Source organism: Thamnophis sirtalis, unplaced genomic scaffold, assembly GCF_051295495.1.
Source record: "Thamnophis sirtalis isolate CommonGarterSnake01/CBP01778 unplaced genomic scaffold, rThaSir2_p1.2 scaffold_2, whole genome shotgun sequence".
In the NCBI taxonomy this organism is placed as follows: Eukaryota; Metazoa; Chordata; class Lepidosauria; order Squamata; family Natricidae; genus Thamnophis; species Thamnophis sirtalis.
The window spans coordinates 98,280,182-98,299,952 of NW_028261382.1; the positions used below are offsets into that span (position 1 = coordinate 98,280,182).

Below are 19,771 nucleotides of genomic sequence, written 5' to 3' on the forward strand. Positions count from 1 at the left end.
TGACTCAGCTGGGCCAACCCCTCTGCCTTGTCCCCACCCAGCCACCCACCCCTGCACACAAGCCTCGGGGTGCCCTTCCTGGGTGGGCCTTCTTGGTCGGGCCGTGGTGGTAACGGAGGGCCAACCTCAGGCTTTCTGTGTTGCTTGCGCTGCCCTGGGGTGAGGTCCTGGGACCCTTCCGAAGGGCCCTGTGGTGGACGGGAGTCTCGGAGGAAGTGCAGGGGGATTGCAGTCACCTCCCTCTGGTGCCAGGCGCCTCTTTCAGTTGGCCAGAAGAGCCTCTTTCCTGTCCAAGCAAAAGACATCAGAAGGTTCCACCTGTAAGCATGATATGCCGCCTGGTGCTGCCCCACCAGCCCTGGGGTAGAACAGGCGTATTCGTTCGGTTTGTCCTGGCCTTGGGAAGCCCTGGGGCTGCAGGAGGGAAGAGCCCGGACTTTCAGCCAAGGGGGGAAGTCAACCCACTCTTGGAAAGCCCACTGTGGAGACCCCCCCTCCCCGCCCCCCGCCCTTGCTGTCCGAAGTGGGAGGCCGTTTGTCGTAGGCTCCGTTGTGTGTTGCAGCGCTTTGCACCAAGACATGCTTTTTTTCCATTTCAACATTGCCTCTGCCAACTCCAGGAAGCCTCTGGGGGGTCCCTTAGCGCAGTGTTTTTCAACCTTGGCAACTTGAAGATGTCTGGACCTCAACTCCCAGAATTCCCCAGCCAGCGAATGCTGGCTGGGGAATTCTGGGAGTTGAAGTCCAGACATCTTCAAGTTGCCAAGGTTGAAAAACACTGCCTTAGCGGGTCCTTGGGTCTTCCCAAGGGGATTGGGAGGGTGCCGGGTGACAAGCCCCCCCCACCCACAAGAGAGCCGTCTCAAGAGAACCGAGATGCTGCCAAAGACCCCCCCAGAGTGTTTTGTGCAGCCGAAAGAGCCTGTGCCGCGTCCGGCGTCTGCTGTGACATTTTAGGACTTGGGTTTCAGAGAGCAGAAGGATGGGCAGGACACGCCGGCACAGCCTCTGGCATAGACCTTTGAGCAAACTCCAGGCAGTCTTTGGGGGGGCTCCTCTGAGCCCCAAAAAGATACAGGCCTTTCCAGATGTTGGGCATTGGGGGGAGGAGGGCTGGCGCCTGGAGAGTGAAGTCCCTTGTGAAGGACCGTGATGTTGACACCCCAAGAGATACTTATCCGGCCCCCTTCCTCCTGGCCCTCACAAATGTCTTCCGCTCACCCACACCCCCTCTGGGGAAGCAGTGTGTTTGTGTGTCCAAATGGACTTGTCATTTTTAAGAAGCAGGCGTAGCCTTCTGGCCCTGCTCCGTTTTGCCAACCACAGCAATGGGGAAACGTTGGGAGAGCGAAGAGGGGTCCCTCTGTGAAGATGGCACCTGCGCATTCTGCTGCCTCCCTCCATCATCTCTGCCTGGTTTGCTGGGCTCAAAGCTTCTCTCCCACCAGAGCCTTGGATTTCCAAGGGCAGGAAGGCAGCGCTGGGTGCTTCCTGCCCTCCCTGCGCCTGGGGAGGGGGACGGAGGCCGTGGACCCTCCAGCAGCCAAGCAGAGAGGGAGGCCCCTCCCGCAGAGGCAATGTTTGAATGTAGGAAGCCTGCAGAGGACTCCCACCCCTTTCTCCTGTCTGGAGCTGCTTTCGGCTTCCCTGGGGGGGAGCAGGGGTCCCTTCAGCTTTGCATGTGCCCCGCCAGAAAGCAGTGCTGTTGCCAACCTCTGGATGCCAGGCAGCCCAGGGGTCTTTCCCCTCCCCCCCCCATCCCCCTCTAGGCTCCCGGCTTAAAAGCACAAGGCATGACTCTTGAAACAGTGCAACTCACTTCAAATGCTTTGGCCTTTCATTTTTATGATTGCTTGTCACGCAATGTTCTTGGAAAGCTTGCTCTCATATATGATCTGTTCCATTTTTTTTCCATTTCCCTTTTTTGCATGCTGTACCTCCTGTTTCTTCCCTTCCTCCACACTCTGTACCCGTGTGTAGACACAACGGCGGCGGCAGAACCGGCAGTTCACGGTTGGTATTGCATTCCTCTTTTCTCTTTGCGCTGGGCTCGAGCTGAGGGGGCACGGCAAGCCTGGGAGAAAAATGGGGGGGGGGCGGGCGAGGACCGGGGAGGGGCCGAGAGGAAATTGGGGCGGGGAAAAGCCACCTCCCAAAAGGGCTGCTCCCAGAACCCCTCCTGGTTTTTAAGGCCTGAAAGGGGGGTGCCAGGCTGGCCCCCCCTGCGTGCGTTTCATTGCATTCCCCACGTTTTGCAGAAGCCCCGGGATATCCCTCAGAGCAGGAAAGGAAGCGGGGGCCCCACTTTTATCTTTAGCATCCTCTCTGCCCGTCTCGGTGACTTCCCGAAGTGTGCCAGAGAAGGGAGAAACTGTCCTATCCCCAAGACCTGAATCTTTCAACAGCCGGCTGGCTCACAGGTGTTGCCCTCCCTGGTCAAAGGACCGATGAGTAAGGCAGAGTCCCTCCCTCCTCGCTCCTTCCCCTTTCCAAAGTGGCTACGCTGCTCCTTGGGCAGCTTCCTCGCCCGAGTGTGTCGATGTTCCAAGTGGGGCGACGATTGGGGTCTTAGCCAGAGTGTGGGGAAAAATACTGGAGAAATGGCTTTTAATTCATGAAGCTGACTGCGCTTCAGTTAAAATGGGCCTCCCTATATTTATGGCTTGAAATGCTCCCCTTCTGTCTTAAGAGACACTTAGCTTGGCAGGTCATTAGAATAACTGTCGGGAAGGATAAAAGAGAACATTGGTTGTTGATGTGCAGGTTAAGAATCCTGATCAGACTCGGTGGAGTTTGTGCCTCAGCTGGTCCAGCAAAATTTCATTCTTGACTTCATCAGAAGCTGCCTTTATACAGGTGGCTCCTCGGAGGAGAGACTGCCGCACTCCTCCTCCTCCTCTAAGTAGTACATTTGCTATTAGAGATCTTGAAACGTGGCCTTGTTCCCTAGCAAAGCTATGCTCTGCTTCTAAGTGGTGGCTCGTCCCCAGTTTTATTTCACCGGGAAAGATATCATGTTCCGTGCCTCTTGATCATTCAGTCGAAAGATTGAAAATTCATGAAGATTGCCAGGAGTCTTAAAAGAGTCTTTTCCAATTATCTAGCCTGGCTTTGTGTTGGGAAACGGCCAGATAGGCTGGAAGGAGAGGTCAAGCGAGGAACTAGCTTGGAATCCTTGCACAGGCACCAGCGTCATAAGCTTGACCTCCCCCAAGATTCATGAAGCCTCATCTCGCCCTTCCCGGGGAAGACAAGCAGTCTAGACCAGTGTTTCTCAACCTTGGCAACTTGAAGATGTCCGGACTTCAACTCCCAGAATTCCCCAGCCAGCGAATGCTGGCTGGGGAATTCTGGGAGTTGAAGTCCGGACATCTTCAAGTTGCCAAGGTTGAGAAACACTGGTCTAGACAATGAAGTTGTTGATTTTCCTTATTCATGAGTGGTTGTTTAAGTGGAAATCCAGAAAAGTAGCCAATTATCTACTGTTGGACCAAAGTTTTTCAAGGTTTATCAACAGAAAACAAAAGTCCCTTAAGAGCCTTTCACTTTCTCTTGTGATCATCTCAGTATGATGGAGAAAGTGGGATCTTTCATTGCCCATTCCTTTTTTGGAGCTATTTTAGCTTGCCCAACGCCGCTTCTTCCAGAGAAAGCCATTATTTCTTGAAGAGTTGCCATTGTGTACAGCAGCACAAATTGCCTCTCATTTGACGGTGCCTCGTAACGTGAGCCGCAGTGAGGTCCAGAATAGTTGAGAAGGCTGGGCTCCAGATCCCTGGGGCCATTTCTATGCCTCCCATCGTCAAGAGGAGACTTCCAACTTTGCCTTTTCAGCAAGGGCAAAGAAATATTTCAGATAAAGTTAAAGAAGAGAATAAAACAAAGAGAAAAATCTCAGTATTGGGATTTTCAGTCTGTGTCATGAATCATTCTGGATAGCAAGATAGGCAGCATATAAATAGATGGAGCCATAACAACCAAGGGTAGCTCAGCGCTTAAGATACTGGGCTTGTCAGCTGGAAACCCAGCAGGTTAGAGACCCGAGTGTCATACAACAGGGTGACCTCCCATCCTCGCCCCAGCTCCTGCCAACCTAGCAGATCGAAAGCACGCAAATGCGACTAGATACATAGGTACCACTTTGGTGGGGAGGCCGCAGCGCTATGTGATGTCGTGCTGACCACATGACTGCAGAGATCTCTCCGGTCCTGTTATTTACCTTTTTTTTGAAAGCCTCTTTGGGAAACTTCAATCTTGAGTAGCAAATTGTTGCCCTAGAACAGTGGTTCCCAAACTTGGCAACTTTAAGACTTGTGGACTTCAACTCCCAGAATTCTCCAGCCAGCTCTGCAGAGCTGGCTGGAGAATTCTGGGAGTTGAAGTCCACAAGTCTTAAAGTTGCCAAGTTTGGGAACCACTGCCCTAGAAAACCGATCAGATCCGAGGAAAAGAAGCAGAAAAGATCGCCTTTCTTTTGAGGGATGAGTCAACGGTTCCCGAGTATCATTGGCCAACGTTCCATCACCCGCCCCGCACTTTCTGCCTTAAAAATGGGAGGGGGGAGTTCCCGGAGAGCCTCTTTAGCAAAGTGGCTCTTTCCCTGCCCCCTTGCAGCTCCTCGCCGTCTCCTTCCAAGCTTGCATTGCCGGAGTGTGTCTGAAGTTGACCGGGGTGTTTCTCTCGTGTGTGTTGCCCATCCTGTTCTGAGCAGTGTCCCAACGAGCACCAGCATGTCTGTGGATGGGGAGAAATGCATGACGGGCATGGCCCTCCCGTGGAACCCAGGGGGCTCCTCCTGCCCAGGTTAGAGGAGAGTCCCAGAAGGCGCCTGATGCCAGGTGCCTGGAGGGGAGCAGGCTGCTTGGCCCTCCCCCTCCCTCCCTCTTTGGGGAACCCGTCCCAGAGAAGAGATGAGTTTGTAGAGTGCATGCAGGACTGCAGCCCCCCTACCCCACCCCCAGACCTTCTCTCACAACACTGGGGCTGACCCACAGCAATGCATGGCAAGTTGAAAGCACGGAAACTTAACTCTTTCCTCCCCGCAAGGCCAAGGATTCAAAGCTTCCAGGTTTCTGTATGTGTCTCTGCCCTATTTCCGGCTGCCTTCCCTGCCCCAGGACTCTGCCCCAGATAATGCTCGTCTCAGCTGCCCTCCTGAACTCTCCTCCGCTTCACTCTCCCTCGTCTTTTCAGATGGCTTTTTGGACCAATCCCCTGCCCCAGATCGGTTGGAACAAGGAGAAAAGCTTGTTTTTTCCAGCAGCTTCCCAAGAACACACTTAGTATTCCCGGAAAGGCCCAGGGACACTTTCTCCCTCTGGAATGCTTTTCTTCTCTCTGCACACGGTGGGTGGGTGCTCAGGCGCCCTTTGTCCTCAGCCGCCCCCCCCCCCCTCGGTGCCTGCCTGAGAACCGGAGAGCCCTTTCAGAACCCAATCTGCATTTCAATGATTCCGTGGACAGGGAGAGGAAGTAGACCCAGAGATCCTCACAGCTCCCTGTGGCGAGGCCAGGTGTAGCCCCACACACACACCCCAGGCAGGCAGCATCTGTGCAGACCCCCCCACCCCCCATAAAAGTGCAGAAACCCTGCTAGGGTTGCTGGAGGGCCACGTGATCCTCTCCCTCAATGACTCCCATTAATTGGGGCCTTTAGGAGAACCTGGCATTGCTCGCAACTTCCTCCTCCCCTCATTATCCTCCTCCCATCGCCTATAAATCCCTTTAAATTTTAGGATTCCAGCATGTTCAGAAATCCAATGAAGAAACCCCATGTCATTCTCAAAGCTGATGAAGCCAACTAGGAGCAGAGTGCAGAGAAATGAAGCTCACGCTGTGAATATGTGTTTGTGGGTGTGTAAAACAGAAGAAAAAAGAAAAAATACCACGAATTGGCTTTTTTTTTGCAGAAAACAGTCTTGAACTCAACCCATTAAATTTCAACAGCTACAACAGGCCATAATAATGTCATAGATCATCCTTTTAAAAAAAGGTCCATGCAAAAATGGGGAAGGGAAGGAAAGATGGGAGGGGGGGGAAATGCCCTTTCTATTCAATCAAATATGATTCAATAGTAACTCTGCAGCAAGATCCAGCAACTGATCCACACAGGCAGATCCTTTAGAGCCGTGTTTCTCAACCTGGATGACTTGAAGTTGTGTGGACTGCAACTTCCAGAGTTCTAGCCAGCTATGTTAGAAGGTGATGCCCACCCAGGTTGAGAAACACTCAACCTCTAGACCAGTGTTTCTCAACCTTGGCAACTTGAAGATGTCCGGACTTCAACTCTCAGAATTCCCCAGCCAGCGAATGCTGGCTGGGGAATTCTGGGAGTTGAAGTCCGGACATCTTCAAGTTGCCAAGGTTGAGAAACATTGCACTAGGCAGAAAGGCCCTTATGGCTTGTGGAAGGAATGTCTTCTAGGAGCCCCCACTTACCAGGTGGTAGAGCAGAAGGGAGCCCACCAACAGGTCTTCTCCATAGCAGCTCCTCTCCTTCAGACTCCCATCCTCATGGCCATCTTGAATCAGGTGGAGATGTAGGTCTTCCAGCTGGCCTTCGGGAATTAAGTAGCAAACAAGAGTTACATACTCAGTAAATTTAACTCACTACTTTTTGTACCTGTTTAAATCAAGACATAGATTACTCCTTTGATTGATCATTACACTGATTTGCGTTGCATTTTATACCGTCATAATCTGCCCCAAAGTCCTGGTTTTAAATCTGAGAAGTGATTTTCTATTTATCATTTTTCAGCCATCACCTGATTTCTGCCAATCAAACCCTCCAGCCCCATTTTTTTTTTTAAATTTTTTCCTATCGGAGCTATTCGAAAGGGTCCCCTCTGCTCATTTCCATGAAGGCTAAGCAGGGGCACCCTTAACGTTCAAACACATGTCTTCTCTGCTGGCAGGCCACTTTCTTATTTAGATGTTAACCAGCTGTTTTATATCCTGTCTGGAAACTTGAATAAGCGTATTTGCATTATTTAATAGCTCTGCAGACTTATGCCATAAACACATTTCAGGATAATATTTTCTTAATTTTTGTTTTAAATTTTTAAAGGAAGGAAAATTGATTGCTGCTCTCAGATCAATTCTGGAAGCAAGAGGAATCATGTTGGGCAAATACAGAAGGAAAACAGCTCTCTCGTTCCCCTCCAAATGTTCCAATGTGGCCCTCCCTATTCGGCTGATTTTCACTTCTTTAAATCCATTTGGTAAAAGGACTTACAAGCAGAAGAAACTTAGTTTTCCTTTATCCAGAAAGATTGCAAGAATATCCGAATGCTTTCTTACAAAAACGAAGCACAAAGACTTCGAATAGTCAAGTGAATGTTTTTTAAAAAAAACCGAAAGAAGCCAAGGCATTTTTGTCTGACATGCTTTTAAGATCCTTCTTGACTATTTCTCCAAACATTTGTTGACATTTAGGACACAAAGCCCTAAGATAGTGTTTCTCAACCTTGGCAACTTGAAGATGTCCGGACTTCAACTCCCAGAATTCCCCAGCCAGCATTCGCTGGCTGGGGAATTCTGGGAGTTGAAGTCGGGACATCTTCAAGTTGCCAAGGTTGAGAAACACTGCTCTAAGAAGTCTCAGAACTCCTCCAAGAAGTATCCTGTGGCTGTAAACAAGGCTACGGGTGCAGCTAAACCAGTGGCATCATTGAGAGCCAATTGTGGCTATCTCTTCCCGTGTCCAGTGGCCAGGAGGTAGCCGCCTTCTTGAAGTTCACTCTGCAATCCAGCAGCTGCAACTTGAATGGCCAGCAAAGCACCAAAATAAAATAAGCGAGTGAACCAGCTGACAGTCCACCTTGTACAGCAAGGAGAGAGCTCTACCTTTGTCAGGGCCAACCTCGGTTCAGAGGAGAAGGTCTCCTAGGACCAACCTGAACATTGCAGAGTTGGGAAGTGGAAGGACACAGAAAAGAGTCGCCTGTCATTTGTCAACTCAAAACATGCCCTCAAAATGTTCCTCTTTCTCCGAGGCAAGAGAGGCTGAGGTGGAGGTGACCACCATCCACCTTCTCTTCTCCTGGCCTTGTCTCTGTCCACAAAGAAAGGCCTTGTCTTTCTTGGGAGATCAACAGACCTTGGTGCTCGTATCCCTTCCGTAACCTTGAGCTGAAAAGCATCCCCATCTCAACAGCCGTTTCAAAACTAGCGAAGGGGACACCTGTCTGAACCTACACACTTCAGGTTTGGAGAACACGGTAGTGTCAGGAAAGCTGGAGGAGATTTATGCCCACCCACCCACCCCAGCCCACCCCACACACAAATGTACTTTTATCAGCTTTGAGATGACCCTCAAAATGTTCCTCTTTCTCCGAGGCAAGAGAGGCTGAGGTGGAGGTGACCACCATCCACCTTCTCTTCTCCTGGCCTTGTCTCTGTCCACAAAGAAAGGCCTTGTCTTTCTTGGGAGATCAACAGACCTTGGTGCTCGTATCCCTTCCGTAACCTTGAGCTGAAACGCATCCCCCATCTCAACAGCCGTTTCAAAACTAGATTTATGCCCACCCACCCACCCCAGCCCACCCCACACACAAATGTACTTTTATCAGCTTTGAGATGACCCTCAAAATGTTCCTCTTTCTCCGAGGCAAGAGAGGCTGAGGTGGAGGTGACCACCATCCACCTTCTCTTCTCCTGGCCTTGTCTCTGTCCACAAAGAAAGGCCTTGTCTTTCTTGGGAGATCAACAGACCTTGGTGCTCGTATCCCTTCCGTAACCTTGAGCTGAAACGCATCCCCCATCTCAACAGCCGTTTCAAAACTAGATTTATGCCCACCCACCCACCCCAGCCCACCCCACACACAAATGTACTTTTATCAGCTTTGAGATGACTTTCTAAGCAACAAACCCTCAGTGGTTTTTCCAAAACATCTCCCGTTAAAAAAACACCCAACTTACCCCAACTATAAACCGGTGCTTTTGAAAATACAGTCCAGCAGAGCTCTGGATCGGTCAGAGGAATATTCTAAGTGGCCTGGCCAGGAGACTGACATGTATACAGAAACCTGGAAAAAAACAAAACACCTTGCCACATGTTGAGCATCTAAACGGAGCGGTTCATTAGAAGAACCAAGCCCTTTTTCCTAGGACAGTGTTTCTCAACCTTGGCAACTTGAAGATGTCCGGATTTCAACTCCCAGAATTCCCCAGCCAGCATTCGCTGGCTGGGGAATTCTGGGAGTTGAAGTCCGGACATCTTCAAGTTGCCAAGGTTGAGAAACACTGTCCTAGGGGATTAATCCCTTTTGCATGTACTTATGGGTGAGTGGCTTTGAATGTTCCCCTTTGTGTTTTGTGCTTTTCAAATCGAGCAGACCAAGATTCTCTCTCTCTCTCTCTCTCTCTCTCTCTCTCTCTCTCTCTCTCTCCTGACACTGTATTGGTCTTCTTGTAGATTTCAAAGACACGGGGGGAATCTGCCTGCGTGTGTCTTTATAGATGTGTCTGTACACACACACACACACACCCCTGTCTCTGATGGGAATCGGCCCCCCTTTGCAGGCAACTCGAGCCAGGTGGCAAATTGCCTCTTTGGAGAAATGTCCCTCTCTGTTCTTAAGTGTTTTGTTTTTCTTGCCCTGTGGAACCCAGAGAAACCTGAGTTCTGTTTTTATTTGTAAGGCTTTACTCAGTTGCCCAATACTGCCGAAGAGCTGGACTATGGGGATCTCTCAGGTAAGGGCTGGCCTCCGTCTGCTTGTCTGCATCTGCTCCACGCCTTCTTTGCATTCGGCTGCTTCTCCCAGCAACACCCCCCCCCCAAAAAAAACTTCCCTGCAGTTCTGGCCCTCCTCTGGGCCTGGAGGATCCCTCTTCCCCGCCCCCTTGCCCGTAGCCAACTCTTCCCAGCTGCCAGAAGCCGAGCAGCCCCGGTTGCCCAAGATGGGGGCATCAATGGCCAGAAGGTTTAAGTGGGTGGGGAGGAATGGCCTAACAAATTGGGATTTGCAGGGTTTGTGGTTGGGGGGGGGGAGGGAGGGATTCTGACTCCTTTTCCCCCTTGAAATGTGAATTATTTTGTCAAAGAGGGAGGGAGGGGAGGACCCTGGGCACAGCCTACAGGTTGCTGCACCTGGGGCTGGAGGGGGGGGGAGGGCTTGGCATGGCTGCCTATCCCGTCAGTGGAGCAGAGGAGGTGGGTCCTTCTCCTGCCCACCCAGCCCGCACGTTAATTTGCACCCGGACTTTATTCCTTTACAGCAAATGGCCCACCTGCCAGGACAGGGGGTGGGCGAGAAGGACGCCCCTCCCGCCTTAATGCCTGCCCTTTGCTTTGCACAGGACGCTGCCCTGTAGTGCAGAGGGAGGGTGGGAGACCCTCCCCAGTGCAGCGTGTTCTGCTTTGTGCTTTTATCTCCCGATCAGCAGCCGCAAATCCAGGTTAAGAAGGCCGGCCGTCTCCCCTGCCTTGTAGATGGTTATCCTCCCCTTCTTTTCCAGTTTCTGGAGGGACTAAGCGGGCTCCTGTTTATGCAGCCCCAACAGCTTCCTTCCCTTTCTGCAGGTTGTAGAGCATGGCACAATCAAAAGGGACCTGTGTAGTTTGATTAACTAATCAAAAACTGATTAGCACCTTTGTTCATAGGGGATGCTGATTAATCAATTACTATTGATTGCAAGCATGGCTTTGGAAAAGAGATGTCTGGAGAAGCAGCCAATAAAAATTGAGCACCTGTCATAGTGATTAAATTTATTAAAACAAAATACATTATTCTTTATGAAGCTATCTTGAAATGGGTCACTGAAGGGGAACGTATTGATTGGGGAAGGATGAACTCCTTGAATTCCACTCGCTTAAATTAGAGACCAAATTCAATTATATTGCAAGACAAACTCTGGGTTTAAATAGCCCATCACTAAAATTAGGGAAGGTGAGGGGGATAAACTGGGCTAATGAATAATGCCAGGCAGCCAGGAGGGTCTGCATCCCCTCTTCCGGATTGCTCTCCTGGGAATAAACATTCCTCAGTTGTCGCCATAAATGAGGGCCATCCGTCAAAGCTTTGAGCCACTCCAGAAAGCGAGACTTCCCTCCGGAGGCCAGAGCCCCACAGCTGCCCTGAGCTGCCCACATTCCTTCTCCAAGCCGTCTAGTTGATCTCTGGAAGCCCATCTCTGAATTCCAGGGAGACGGAGGGATTGAATTGGGTCTCTCTTGGTCAGGCTGCAGAAGAGACCTAGAGCAGTGTTTCTCAACCTTGGCAACTTGAAGATGTCTGGACTTCAACTCCCAGAATTCCCCAGCCAGCATTCGCTGGCTGGGGAATTCTGGGAGTTGAAGTCCAGACATCTTCAAGTTGCCAAGGTTGAAAAACACTGACCTAGAGAACCCCTGGATCGGATGCCAGCTTTCATCTGCTGCGGGAAGGTGGCAGTGGGCGCCTCTTGGAGTTTCCCCAGGGCTTCCCAAGAGCTGTCAGGGCAGAATCGGGGATCTGCCCCCATTAGAGGAAGGGGGGCATAGAGATTTGGCCTTGCCTGAAGCACAGCTGCCCCTTCTTTCCTTGGGGGGGGGGGAGTCAGTGCTGAGAGGGTGAAGCAGTTTGGGTCACGCCGGGAGGAAAAACGGCAGGGCTGCAGTTGTGGGGGGGGGGGTGTCTCGGCCCCTCCATTCTCCGGATTCTGAGGTGGCGAGAAGTCCTTCCGGTCTCAGCTGCAGCCTCTCCTGGAAAGTTGGATTTGCCACCGGCTTCCATGGTGCCAGGCGGATTTTGCTGGGGGGGCAGAAGAGAGGCCTTTGGTGGCAACTGCAGTGCAGTCCAGAGGCGAAGGGGATGGGGAGACCGGAGTGTTTCCGCAGGGGGGGGGGGGGGAAGGAGGCTGCTGCGCCATGCTCTGAGCATCCCTCCTGGTGCTGATGGATGGCCCTGCAGCCCAGGAGGGGAGGGAGGGGGGGAGGCGCACGTGCCCCAGAAGGGCAGTTTGGAACATTGATTTGCAACAGGAGCCGTTAAAACCTCTGTGTGAGAGGGAGCCTTAAATCTAAATTTGCCACAATTAACAGGCATGCTGAGCCCACTCGGTAACCATCCATCAGCCCTTTGCTTTTACAGCACAAATGCTGCGGAAGCAAATTGGGAGGAACTTCGGTCCGGTTGGCCTGGCGCTGCCCCTCCCGTTCCCTAAAGAGACCCCTTTCGTACCTGGGCCTACATAGCTTAGCAGGAGAAAATGAGACCCCTCGGAGAGGAAATCACAGCCATAAAACACGCTGGGTTACTTAAGTGCTCGGCGTCCGTTGTGTCCGGGACATTCGGCGTATCAACAGCAACGGCCAAGCTGTTTGCGGCCGGTGCTTGTGGGCAGCAAGAGGAGGAAACACGGTTGGAGGCCCTCCGTGCAGTTTGCACCCAGTTTGTGGGCAGCCTCGTTCTTCCTCTCCCAACACTCCCAGTAAGTGAGGCAGCTGGTGTGGCCACGGGCAGCCTGGATTTCCAGGGATCTGAATATTCTCTGTTAGGAGAGCCTTCTCTTCTCTCCTGTGATCATAAAGCCAGGACATCCTGCCCTCCTCCGTTTTCTTTGGGCTGAGGAGGTGGCCAGCTGCAGCTTCGTTCCCAGGAGGGCAAGGGTCTCGTGCTTTGCGGGATGTCCAAGGAGGTGCAGGCAGTTGGACAGGCAGGAAGAATCGGTCACAATGGGGGGGAAACGGCATTGATTCAGCCGAAGATGCTCTTTTGCTCAAGGGGTCTGCATAATACTTCTTCCATCCCTTTCCCAACCTAGAAGGTGACTCTTTGCAACCCATCCTTCAGCCGTGCCAACGACGTTGGTTTCTTAAAAGTTGACGTATATCTTGAGTTGATGTCACCACTGGGAAGGGGCCTTCTTGAAAGCCATTCTAAGCACGGCCTCTCGCCCATCCTTATTTGCAGAATTCTGTGGGCTAAATTTTTGGGGTAGAATGTGAGGGAAATGGAACTGGCTAAGCAGAGATCTTAGAAGAGCAAACCTCTTTCTGGGATCTCGGCTTAAATTCTGGGTGTAAATGAGATAACTCACGCTTCCTATTGATAAACTTCCAAAGCTTGGCAGTGTGTAGTTAAGATCGTACACATTTGTGGCTGGGTCATCACAATTATGTCAGTTTCTGAAATGCAGTGGGGGTTTGTGAGTGTCCGTGAGAAAATAAGAAGTGTTCTCCTTTAAAAAACTGTGTTTCGTTTTGTAATGGAAGTCCGACCCCTAAAATGTTGCCCAATTAACCTTTTAAATAGGCCGGATCGCAATTGGCGCAGGCTCTCTGAGCTTACATATTTCTTTGCAGACTTTCCACTACCCAAGTAGGATATCCAAGTTGGATATCCAACCAAGAGCCGAGGTGGCACAGTGGTTAGGGTGCAGTACTGCAGCCACTTCAGCTGACTGCTAAGCTGCAGTTCGGCGGTTCTAATCTCACCGGCTCAAGGTTGACTCAGCCTTCCATCCTTCCGAGGTGGGTGAAATGAGGACCCGGATTGTGGGGGCAAGTTGCTGACTCTGTAAACCGCTTAGAGAGGGCTGAAAGCCCTATGAAGCGGTATATAAGTCTAACTGCTATTGCTATTGCTATCCTCTTCCATGCCAGTGACTGTGGGGGTTTTCACTTCACGTTCCTCACACCCACTGCCCTCCTTTGCACTGATGCCGTTCCCTAGTTAGTGAACGACGGGGCTCAGAGAGCACCCAAGACCCCACAGTCCAACCTTGAGGGACAGAGATTGCCCCCCATTAAAACCACAATTGTATTGGCAGAAGGCCGTTCCCTCTTGCTGCTTTTCCCCTACACTAGGCGGGCCAATAATACAGAAGATACACTCCGTGTACTAAGCAAAGCCAAGATTTTAAATGCTCCTCCGTTAAATACGGGGACAGTTTCCACTGTTCTCATAGCCCCAAAGCAGTGTTGGAGTTGATGCTGTCCAGTTTTGAGGAGCATCTCTTAGCTTTGCACAAGGCACTTCTGAGCTGCAGCTGAGGACCAGGCAGCGGCGTCCCCACTGATGGCCCTGCCTCCAAGCCAGGGGCTCATGGAGTAAGCTTGCAGTGGGATTCTCTGGGGCCAAAGGAAGAGCCCTGATACCAAGGATGGGTTTGTCTCCTGCCCGTTGCACAGCAGGTGCTTAGGTAGCATGATTTGGGGGTTGGTGAACAGTGAGGGGGTCTATGCTGCCCCATAGAGTAGGCGCCCCCTCCCCCCAGAGCGTGGGGTTCCCTTCCCTCGGCTGGCTGCCCCTGGGCAGGGAGCGTTGGGCACAGGTCTACCCCCCCAGTTCCCCCTACCTCTTTCCTGGGAGGCACCTGGATAGAAACGCTAGCAGGCTAAGATGTATATTAACATCTTAATGAAAACGCCGTGCATGGATCTACGTTTACTGCTCGGTCTGACAAGAAGGAATTAAATGTCAGAAGGATTTGTAGCATCTGTAATTGAATTGGTGCTGAGAAAAGCAAACCTTAAGGAAGAAAGAATAACACATTAGGATTAGCAAAAAATGTGGCGTTTTCTCGGAATTTGAAAATCTTCCCTGCTCAGCTCGGAACGGGCATCTCTTAAGAAAGCAGCTGAACTGGGACGGGGCTTTTCAGCCTAACCCCTTATTGTTAAGGTCAAGTCATCGTTTTCCACACGGGGAAACTCTGGGGTTTCCCCCCAGTTGTTGAGTGGGGGCGCTTTGGTTTCATCAGTCGGCGACGGTCCCCTAGAACAGTGTTTCTCAACCTTGGCTACTTGAAGATGTCTGGACTTCAACTCCCAGAATTCCCCAGCCAGCGAATGCTGGCTGGGGAATTCTGGGAGTTGAAGTCCAGACATCTTCAAGTTGCCAAGGTTGAGAAACACTGCCCTAGAAGACGGAACGGCTCCCATTCCGTGCTTTGCCAGACAGCTGGGGATGGACCTCAATGCTCAGTTGCCAGGTTGATCAGCAGATGAATCATCTTTGACACTCAAAATGCCCCCAACAGAAAGTGATACGTAAAATGAAATAGCCTAAACTATCCATAAATCATCTTGAGTGTGTGTCCCCTTGGCATTTTTCCACTTAAAAGCTGGACTTCGGTTCCCAGAATTCCCCACCCACCTGGCCATGCCTGCGGGTGAATCCTGGGGGCGAGGTCCACCTAGGCCAGAGGTCTTCAAACTTGGCAACTTCAAGACTTGTGGACTTCAAGTCCCAGGCTTGAAGTCCACAAGTCTTAAAGTTGCCAAGTTTGAAGACCTCTGACCTAGTTAGATGTTGCCCAGCCTCGGATATGCCCCGGGGGCCTTAAGAAGGCCAGACATTGAATTGGGAGAAGGTGCTGGGAGAGCCTTGAAATTCGCCACTAACATCAACTAAAAATGTTTTGAAAGGACAAAAAAAAAACAAGAAAGCCCAGCTGCCTTTGGGAAAAATCACCTTGGGGACCAAGCACCACTTCACTCTGGGTGCTCGGCAGAGGCAGCAACCCCCAGCACAGAGCCTCCCCCCAAAAAACAGCCAAGAAGGACCCAATTGATCTGTCAGAGTAGATCCTCTCATTTCCCACCTGAGCCCAACAGCTAAGAGGTAGAATTGGGGAGGGTGGGCTGCTGCTGACGGGGGAATTCTGAGAGTTGAGGTTCAGCCAACTCAAGAGTTGTGAAGGTTGAGAAACTCTGGTCTAGACGGACCCCTACTCACTCTGGAGGCAGAAGGAAATTGTGTCCAAGCACATAGATGTGACTCAAGTCACCCCAAGGGTCCACGAAGACACGTGAAAAGGAATCTCGTTGACCCCCTTAGGTTCCCTGCTCAAGACAACACTCCTCCCCCTGCCTGACCCCTCTTCCCTTGCCGTGGGTGGAAGGTTGGTGGCTGACCCATGGCAATGGCCGCCTTATTCCCTCTGGCACCCTCCAGGTGAGGGTGGCTGTGGCCCTTCTCCTCCTCCTCTTCCCTGGTGGACCAAGGATTTTCCTCTTCCCATTCCAGGGAGTCACTTCGCCTGAATAGCCTCTAACGGGGCCTCTGGAAGACTCTTAATTGGGACTATTTTTTTTTTTAATTAAACTTCATTTTGCAGCAATTTTCAGCCAGGAGTTATTTACTTACCTCGGAGTGTTTAATCATGGCGCAGATTTGATGCTATTCGTGGGGATCGTAAATCCTTCCCACCCACCCCCCACCTGGAAGCCTCCTATCTGGCCCCTCTCCTCCTCCGAGGAGCCCCATTACCTGCAGCTGCCACGGAGCTGCACACTTGATCGATAAACTTCAAATATTATTCGAGGCGGGGGCCTCCGAGAGAGGAGCCACTCTGGGGAGAGATCAATCTTCCTTAAAAAATGGGCTGAAATTTGCACAACCGGCTCTTCCTGGAGAAACGCATTTCTCTCCGGCACCCGGGTGGGCTGGAGGCGGGGGGAGGGGGGGGGCTTTATTGGCCAGGCGCTTCTTGTAGGGAAAGATTTAAATGGCAAATCCTTCACATCGGACTTCACAAATCATGTAAACTTAAAGGAATTTTACTATTTCAGTTGCTGCTGTGCTTAAATTGTAAGGGACGGCCAGTAAATCATTTTAATGGAGGTGTCACGGTTAAACTCGATCAAAAAAAATAAAAAAAAGGGAGAGAGGTGGGGAAAGGCGAGCGTGGCTCCCAAATGTTAATGTATTAATCAACAGGAGAATAATTGTCTTTTGCTCCCTTATAAATCTCGGTTGCCATTAGAGGGGCAGGGAGGGCTGCTGAGCCACGTCCCTAAATTAAAATTGTTTACATTGCTATACATTAATTTTACGTAGCCATCCCTCACGCCGGGCCTCACTGCGGTTGCTCCCCAGCTGAGCCAGTCAATCCTCTTCCGACAGAAAGCATTGGGGTGGGGGGAGCAGAAGAGAGCGAGCAGCTCGTAAAAGCAAATTAATTGCAAGGCAAGATGTTAAATAAATAAAATAAAAGCAATAGGCAATGATTGCTTTTTGTCTTCAGTTCAGAAGAGGTTGATGGCGCGTTTTTAAATCTCCCAGGATGGGGAGGGACGCAGAGAGAGGTTCGGGGCCGGCCCACCACAATCCCCCCTCCTTTGACGGGTCTTTGTTTGAGGGTGGGGGGACATTTGTTCACGGGGCTGCAGCTGCAAGGTATGGATTCCCTATATTGGAAGGTCCCCCAAACAACGTCTCCGTCCTTCCAGTTGCCTCCCCTTCTGCCAGCATCTAGTGAGTCCCACCACCCAGATGCATTCCAGCAGTGCCCAGCAGCCACCCGGGGTCCCATTTGGGACTCTTGTGGTCCAAAACAGACCTTGCCAACTTTTAAGCCTTGTGGACTTCAATTCCCAATTCTGGGAGTTGAAGTCCACAAGTGCCAGGGCCATCAGGGTTGGAGACCCCTGGTGTAAAACGAGCCGCACCTCTGCGAGGAAGGAGGGTTGAGGTCTCCAGGGACCATCCTGACCATCTTCTAATTGTGGCAGATTCTCGAGCAGGAGAAGAGAGCGCCATCACGGCGGTGGACCATGCGGTGATTGGAGGAGTGGTGGCCGTGGTGGTCTTCGCCATGCTCTGCCTCCTGATCATCCTGGGGCGGTACTTCGCAAGACACAAAGGTCAGTGCAAGTACAAGGGGCTTGTCGACAAAAGTGGGATGGGGGCAGAGGAGATCTTAGACATCCCCTGTCCTCTCCTTGCTTCTGTGGACTTGGGGGGTTGGTGTCTCGTGTTTTCAGCTTCTTCCCCGCTTTTCCAACCCAATCAAAGGGAGCCCTTCCCAAGGGGCTGCACAGAAATCCATGCGGCCAGAGGCAAAAAGTGGTAAGAGGTCCTCCCTCACGGGACTTGTAGAAAGTTGAAGATGCCCGAAGCAACTGTACCATTGGCCCGAGGGTAGGGCCAGTCCCATGGTTCTGGGTTTTTTTTAACTACTACAAAACCAGTTGGGTTGGAGGTCTCACTCTGACCAGATGGACAGATGTCACCCTACATGTAGATATTCCTTAAAGTGTGTGCAGGAGCTTCCTAGGGCTAAGAGCATTTCAAAATGCTTTTCCTCCCCGCTCCTTAAAAGAAATGGAGGGTCTTCCACATAGTTCACACATCAGGCAGCCCCCTACACAGTCTCATCCTGGAGCCACATTCTGTACAGAAAAAGGACATTTTTCAGGACCGTCAGAAGGTCGGCTCTCTTGCCTCATAATCTGGGCAGACGCAGGGTGGCTTTTCAGGTGGGCTGCATGTCACTATGGATGCCCCCTTTTGACCCATGCAGAAGGTTGCCAACATCTCTCACCGATAGACAGGGATGGGGGAGCTGTGGTTGGCTGTGGGGGGCAAACTGCCAGGTACACCTGGACTATCAGCCGAACCTCTGGGAGGGCAGAAAGGATGCATGAAGACCTCCAAGACCAACTTTCCCTTAGAATGACCCCTCGAAGTGGGGTGAGGAGAGGCCGCTTGGTTGCCAGGGATCAAAGGTTGGTGCCTAAAGGCCCCGGGACACCAGCTGCTGGGGCATCTCTCGGTACGATTCTGTCCAAATTTGTATAAATCCAGATGAATCCTCACATGGCTCTTCAGAACCTCACGGAGGACTGAGTTGACTTTGAGCTGACCCTGATCAGCCTCCTGGCTGGGGATTTTGGAAGCTCTTCTCCAGGAAGACCCAGAATTAGGGAAGGCCGTTCTCCATTCGGCCCCCACCCCTCCCCAAGGGCAGGGAGGGAGGGTGAAGAAGGGCCTGGCATGGGGGAGCACTCAAAAGCTGGCATCGTAAGACGGGGGACAGGGAGGGGAGGGCCTGGTAGGAAGAGGAGCCGAAAAGAAGCCGAGGTTTGCGCAGTGGTTAGAGTGCAGTACTGCAGGCCACTTCAGCTGGCTGCTATCTGCAGTTCGGTGGTTCAAATCTCACCGGCTCAAGGTTGACTCAGCCTTCCATCCTTCCCAGGTGGGTAAAATGAGGACCCGGATTGTTGTTGGGGGCAATATGCTGACTCTGTAAACCGCTTAGAGAGGGCTAAAAGCCCTATGAAGCGGTATATAAGTCTAACTGCTATTGCTATTGCTATTGCTAAGAGGCTGGGGGGGGGCTGAGCCCTTCACCTGGGGCGGCAGAGTCCCTGAGTCCTCTCTCCTTGGCGCAGGTACATACTTCACCCACGAAGCCAAAGGGGCTGACGACGCAGCCGATGCCGACACTGCCATCATCAACGCCGAGGGCGGACAGAACAATTCTGAAGAGAAGAAGGAATACTTCATTTAGAGCCCCCTTGTTGCAGGAGGCGCCCAACGGCCGGGCTGAGGGAGGCCCAGGCCCTTCCAAGAAGATAGAGACAATGATGTTGGAAGTTGCTACCAGCTTACAGCTTTTTTAATTTGTCTCTTTGTGTCTCTTTTCTTTTCTTTCTTTCTTTCTTTCTTTCTTTCTTTCTTTCTTTCTTTCTTTCTTTCTTTCTTTCTTTCTTCCCTTTCCTTTCCTTTCCTTTCCTTTCTTTTTATTTTCTAAATTTATGGCTGGCAAATGTGTGGGAGTTGAGGAGTCCCAACGTAAAAAAAAGAGAAAAGGTGTCCTTTGTCAAGTACACTCTGCTGTGTGACACTTCTGTATCATTGGGTTGTTAATTCTCTGGCCAAGTTCAGCTTGGATTTAGTTTAGTTCCATCATTTACAGAAAATTCTGTGCCTTGTTTTATTTTTTATTTCATTGGAGGGAGGGGAGGGCGGAGGGGGGGGAGAGATCCTACAGTTTCATACAGTTCTTACCTTTCTCGTTTCTTCTTCCTAGCCTTTCTTGGAATTGTCTGCTGGAA

The 19,771-nt window shown here is 51.3% G+C and overlaps 1 protein-coding gene across 6 annotated transcripts in view; it reads left to right on the forward strand.

Moving 5' to 3' along the window:
* Window positions 1-19,413, forward strand: part of CADM1 (cell adhesion molecule 1) — a 219,675-nt gene extending 200,262 nt beyond the window's left edge. For 2 of the 6 annotated variants that reach the window (XM_087706474.1, XM_087706476.1), the window contains 4 exons: window positions 1,981-2,013; window positions 9,643-9,696; window positions 17,444-17,575; window positions 19,106-19,413. In XM_087706474.1, coding sequence (XP_087562600.1) covers window positions 1,981-2,013; window positions 9,643-9,696; window positions 17,444-17,575; window positions 19,106-19,224 — 338 coding nt within the window. In that variant the 3' untranslated portion in view covers window positions 19,225-19,413. The remainder of the gene's footprint in view (window positions 1-1,980; window positions 2,014-9,642; window positions 9,697-17,443; window positions 17,576-19,105) is intronic. The other 4 variants (XM_087706475.1, XM_087706479.1, XM_087706478.1 and 1 more) reach the window with 2 other exon arrangements.
* The last annotated feature ends 358 nt before the right edge of the window (window positions 19,414-19,771 follow it).